Source organism: Coenobita brevimanus, chromosome 55 (assembly GCF_032717465.1).
Source record: "Coenobita brevimanus isolate Jiangsu-jjx chromosome 55, ASM3271746v2, whole genome shotgun sequence".
Lineage (NCBI taxonomy): Eukaryota > Metazoa > Arthropoda > Malacostraca > Decapoda > Coenobitidae > Coenobita > Coenobita brevimanus.
Window position 1 is genome coordinate 40,025,676 of NC_137008.1, and position 6,065 is coordinate 40,031,740.

Below are 6,065 nucleotides of genomic sequence, written 5' to 3' on the forward strand. Positions count from 1 at the left end.
GTGCTCATTTACAGCTGGCGTTACAGTGAGAAGCACAGGTGTTGAAACAGCGTCAATTCATACGGGGTCAGAGATGTTAATGAACTCTCACATGGCTGATAGTACAATGCAGCTAATAAGTCCTCTACACCGACTCGAATATGTGTCTGGGCTAACGATATCCTACTAACAAATGAAGAATTTTCAAGCGGGTGTCGATGAAGTCCTGCGAAGCAACTGATGAATATTCAAGCAGGTAATCTCCCTTCATTAGTTCGGAACATAGACAAAACTGTGACAGACTGCAGTTGTATAGCTGCGGACAAAAATATCGTTCGTTTTTAGTTGAACAAGTTAGTTATTATTCTGAAAAGTTTGATGGGTGTCAAAGGTCACATCACTGGGTTTTGAAAGTCACTGACCCTTCCCCCACCCTCTCTCTCTCTCTCTCTCTCTCTCTCTCTCTCTCTATCTCTCTCTCTCACACACACACACACACACACACACACACACACACACAGACTGAAGTGTATCAATAATTACGTCCTCAACTGTACTGTACATTCGGAATAGGTCCATGAATGTCGGCTTGTAACGATGTTGAGCTGGGACTCTTCTGATCACATTACTGATTTCTAGGAACTTAAACATATCTCTTCACCGCGATGACGAACTCTTACATCTTATTTTCTGCTGCTCCCTGATGACTCTGTTTGACTTAGGCAAGGTCTCCCTACATTATTTAGTCTCACATTGAAAAAGTTTTCTAAGAAAAAAAGGAAAAGAAAAAGAAAAAGTAAAAAGAAAGAACAAACGGGAGAAAAGTCCCGTGGTGGTTGCATGAGTAAACTATAAAGAAGCCATCAGACTGAAAGGTTTAATTTTCCATTACACATTGTCTGTGTTTGTAAGGGGGAAAACTCCATTGTATTCATGTACTGCTTCACTTGAGACACCTATCGCCCTCGAGATCAGTTCGACACCTTCTCCAGTTGGTGTTTCATCGCCCATTCCACATCTTCGAGCCTGTCTCATCGTTTCAACAGAGACTACCTGTTGCCTGATCCGAGACAACACGGCAGAGAGCTCTCATGACTTGAAGCGAGCACTGCTTCCAATCTCTCCACTCTGGCTGGCTGTTGTTATTGCGTGTGCTTTTGTGTTTTGTAAATACTGTTTTTTTTTTTGCCCTTATTATTGGTGAGAGAAATTCATTAAATCTCTTTGCCATTTTTCTGTTGGTTTACCTGTCTCCTGCTCATGGTTTTCACCCTACCTTATTTAGCTTGGGCATTCCTGGATCTGTGGAGAAGGGAAGTGAGAGGTACTCGCTCTTGTCTCCTCACAAATGGCGACCCTGCCAGGATTCCCAGCAGTGTAGTGTGCCGTTAGTTAGCCTGTTGGTGGTGGACAGGTAAGGTGCTGTGAGCGCACAAGTTGTTCAAAGTTGTTTTGTGCTGCTACCACACTCGGTAGTGTGAGGTGCGGGTGTGGAGTGCTCATGACAGTGTTAACTGCGGTTTGAGTATAGATTAGGTGCAGGTTAAGAACCTTCTAATCTTCTTTCGTGGTTAAGTGCAGGTTAATCCTTTTAACCATCCTTGTTCTGGTTGAGCAAGTAGCCGCGAAGGTAATCTTCCGGCTAGTGACCGTGTCTGTTACCAGTTTAGCCAGCCAAGTGTGTTGGGACGTCGAGTCCCTCTGTTATCAGGACAGGTACTGGTTAGGTGTTCTTTTGTTTGTTGCACCTTTTTTTTAAGGTATCATTTCTTTGTGTGTGTGTCTTTTGTGTGGGTTTTTGTATTTAATGGGTAGTACTTTGTGTTGTCACAATGTATAAGTTTTCTACCATCGAAGAACTCAGGGTTCAGGCTGAAAGTCTTGGGTTAGAACGGAGTGATGTGTACCAATTTGTCCTTACACAGCAAGCATTTGAGAGAGATAAAAGACCCAAAGAGCGTGAAGAGAAGGAGAAGGAACGAGAGTGTGAAGAGAGGGAGAAGGAGCGGCAGTTTGAGCTGGCAAAACTCGGGTTGACCAAACAGTCGACAGACTCTTAACAGCAGCCAGGCCAATTTGTGAAACGACATAGCCTCGCTGTCTACAATGAAGGTGAGGACATTGCCTCCTATCTGACTAGGTTTGAGAGAATAGCTCGACTACTGAAAGTGGATGAAGATTCTCTCGCTATTCGGTTGGGGAGCTCATTAACTGGGGATGCTGCTGAATTATATTCCACTTTTGACACTAACACCATAAGTGACTTTTCTCTCCTCAAGAAGGCACTGCTGACTGGTTTTGATAAAACGCCTGAACGATACCGACTGGACTTCAGGAACAACAAGATCAAAGTCTGAGAGAATTATCGGCAGTTCATGACCCGCCTACAACAGCTTTTAGACTCCTGGCTGGAAGCCTGCAAGATTCCCCCCACATTCAAAGACCCTCGTGATTTTATGGTTCTAGATCAATTTCTGGCCTCCCTTCTCCCAGAAATCCGCCTTTTCATCAATAAACAACAGGTCTCAGACCTCGAGACAGCAGTGGAGAAGGCTGATGCTTGGGCATCTGCACACAATGCTTACCTGAAGCACACCTCCACCAGTTCCTCAGGAAAGTCTTCTGCCTCACACAAGAAGCTCATGGGTGCTAGTCCCAAACCTTCACAAGCCACAACCACCTCCTTCCATTCCACTGCAAAGAATACGTCTCGGTTGAAGTGTTACAACTGTGGGGAAGAAGGCCATCTTAAGGCTCGCTGTCCAAAGAACCCTCGTGCTTTTTAGGATGAAGCAGTAGATCAATCCAAACACAAGGTAGGATTTTGCATGAATGACCATACCCCTTTGGATTCCTGTTACAGGCACTATTAACGGCTCTTGGACCTTGACCATCATCAGGGACACTGGCTGCAACACAGTGAGGGTCAGAAGAGGCGGTTCCCGATGCTGACATTTCCTCGTGTCCCAAGGTGCATGTAGAAGACTTCCTGGGGCAGGTTAGCGAGTTCCCCGTTGTTCGCTGTTACACCTGCTGCCTGTACTACAAGGGGTGGGTCAAAGTGCTAAGAGCTCCAATGAAGCACTCTAGCATACTGATAGGTAACATTCCCGGAGCACGTGATCCTAATAATCCTTTACCTGATGATCCTCCTGTTCTTTCAAACTCCACCTCTGGTAGAACATAAAGTCAAGACAAACACACCCATCTGCCACCGTGTGAAGGCATAGCCGATCCACTCCCTGCACAGGAACCCTGTTCTCTCCAGAACCCAGTCAACGTTGTCCAGACTCGAAGTGGTAGAGTGAAGAGAGTCCATCCACTGATACTGCCGGAAATTCAGCCTCTAACCATAACTCCAGAAGAATTTGGTAGTGTGCAAGAATCTTGCCCCACTCTAGCAGGACTTTGGGACAAGGCCAACTCCAGTGAAGTGGAGAGATCCAAGGATGGGTCATCATTTCAGTATCTTCGGTCCGATGGCCTACTATACCGTAAGTATATTTCGTCCAAGCACCCTGAGAAGGTAGGTAAACTCTCCCTTCTTGTCCCTAAAGATTGCCGGCCTGTTATTTTGTCTGCTGGGCATGAAAATCCTTTGGCTGGTCATTTTTCACACAGAAAGACCTGCATGAAAATAGCTGATAAATTCTTCTGGCCAGGTATGGGTGTGGACATTCGCGATTTTTGCAGGTCCTGCGATGTATGCCCAAGAATGTCATCAAAGGGCAGAGTTAGACCTGTGCCTCTACAGCCTCCCCCTATAATAACCGAACCATTTTCCAGGGTAGCCGTCGACCTGGTCGGACCTTTATCACCTCTCTCATCAGAAGGGGACCGATACATCCTCGCCCTCGTCGACTATGCCACCGGAGTTCCGGAAGCTGTCCCCCTTAAAGATGTTGACTCAATCTCTGTGGCAGAAGCTCTACTCTCCATCTTCTCCCGGGTTGGAATTCCAAGGGAGATATTATCAGACCAAGATATGCAATTTACTTCCCAACTTATGGCACAATTGCATAAGCTCCTGGATGTCAAGCCATCTTTTACTACTCCTTTCCACCCCAGTGTGAACGGCCGTGTTGAGAGGCTACATGGCCCCCTGAAAGCGTCCCTACTCAAGTTGTGCACCGAAAAGCCTCGTGAGTGGCACTGCTATCTAATTCCCACCTTATTTGCCCTCGGGGAGATCCCCAGTGACAGGACTGGATTCTCTGCCTTCAAACTGCTGTATGGAAGAGCAGTCAGAGGACCACTGTCAGTACTTCGGGACCTATGGGAAGATCGCAAACTCCAGGACAACGATCGGTCCTCTTTTAGATACTTGATAGAGTTGCAGGATAAGTTGGCTGAAACAGCGAAGATTGCTGCTCAGAACGCAGAGGTAAGCACTCCCGATACAGGGCATACTTTGATGTGAGGTCCCAAGACCGTCAGTTCCAGCCTGGTGATGAGGTGCTTGTTTTACTGCCCAGTGACACTAGCAAACTCCTAGTCGCCTGGAAAGGTCCTTACAAGGTATTAGAAAAGAGAGGTAAGGTTCATTATCTCATTGAATGTCCCAGAGGTCGAAAGTTGTACCATGCTAATTTACTTAAACACTACTTTCGTCGTTCCCAGGTCAATTTTGCTGAACTGCTTGATGAAGTCTCTCCTGAGGATGAGGAAATGCCGAACTGGGATGAACTTGTTTGCACAGAGGATCCAGAGAACGAGTATTCAAGACTCCCAGTGACACCCGATGGCAAGGTCGACGGAGAAGATTTGAAGCCCCAGATCAATCCCAACCTAAATGCAGAACAACGGGCTACTTTACGTAAGCTTATCCATGAATATGACATTTTTTCAGAAATTCCTGGATGCACATCTACCATCGAGCATGACATCATCCTCACTACTACCAGTAGAATTCAAGCAAAAGTCTACCCGGTCCCCATCCATCTCGAGCCTTTCTTTGAAGAGGAAGTCAATAGACTTTTTGAACAAAGCATCATCAGACGGTCATCATCGCAACACTGCTCCCCAGTTGTAATGGTACGTAAGCCTGACAGCTCATACTGTATGGCCATCGACTATTGTCGCCTAAATGCAGTCTGTTTTCCATGCAGAGCCATGTTGTAATATTGAAGAAGACTTGTACAAATTCTCTGGGGCCAAATTCTTCTCGGAACTAGACTTGTGCAAGGCATATTATAAAGTCCTTTTATCTGACAGGGCCAAGCTTTTAACAGCCTTCCCCACACACCTTGGTCTCATGGAGTTCTGCTGTCTCCCTTTTGGGCTCGTGACCACATGCGCTACCTACATCCAGCTTATGCGCATTGTCCTCGCAGGCCTCCCCAATGTTTCTTTTTACTTTGATAATGTCTTTGTCTATTCCTCAGAATGGACCCAGCACTGTTCCACCCTTAAAGCTGTGTTCGACAAGATTAGGACCCATGGACTTACCCTCATGAAAAAGTGCCATTACGGGTTCCCGACCATCCAGTACCTAGGTTTCATTCTCGGTGGCGACCATCTACAACCTCAGCCCAGCAAGGTGGAGGCTTTGTGCTGCATACCTCCTCCACCAACAAAGAAGCATTTACGTGGACTCCTTTGTATCGTGAATTTTTACAAGGTGTTTATTCCACAGGCTGCTAATTTCACTGCACTCCTAATGGACTTGCTAAAGAAGACGGTTAGAGAGCCTCTGCCCTGGACAGGCGAGTTGGAAAACTGCTTTTACCACCTAAAGTTTGTGTTGTCCTCCAGCCCGGTACTGCGGCTCCCAGACGCCAGCCTCACCCATTGTTCTCCGGACTGACGCATCCAACCGAGGTCTAGGGGCCGTCCTGCTTCAGTATCATCTTGGCTGTCCTCATCCCGTTGCGAATGCAAGTCGAAAACTTCTTCTGCGAGAGATCAGATATTCCACCATAGAACGTGAGTGCCTAGCAGTGGTTTTTGGTATCCTGAGATTTGATTACTACCTTCGAGGACGAGAGTTCATCCTCGAGGTAGATTATAAGCCTGTCATCTACCTCCAGACATTCAAAGGAAAAAATGACAGGCTCCTGCATTGGGCTCTTAGTCTGAAGGCATAA

General features: G+C 46.5%; 1 protein-coding gene across 1 annotated transcript; it reads left to right on the forward strand.

The window, feature by feature from the left end:
- The first annotated feature begins 2,811 nt into the window (after positions 1–2,811).
- Positions 2,812–6,065, forward strand: LOC145401302 (uncharacterized). The gene is made up of 6 exons (XM_080273629.1): positions 2,812–2,904; positions 3,248–3,444; positions 3,766–4,363; positions 4,600–4,795; positions 5,364–5,684; positions 5,734–6,065. The coding sequence occupies exons 1-6, from the start codon at positions 2,812–2,814 to the stop codon at positions 6,063–6,065; spliced, it is 1,737 nt and encodes a 578-aa protein (XP_080129755.1).

Coding starts and splice junctions, on each gene's coding strand:
- LOC145401302 (XM_080273629.1), top strand. CDS start 2,812: ATGACCATACCCCTTTGGATTCCTGTTACAGGCACTATTAACGGCTCT. Junction 4,364..4,599: donor TTGCTGCTCAGAACGCAGAG/GTAAGCACTCCC, acceptor CGTCGTTCCCAG/GTCAATTTTGCTGAACTGCT. Junction 4,796..5,363: donor AGAACAACGGGCTACTTTAC/GTAAGCTTATCC, acceptor TCTATTCCTCAG/AATGGACCCAGCACTGTTCC.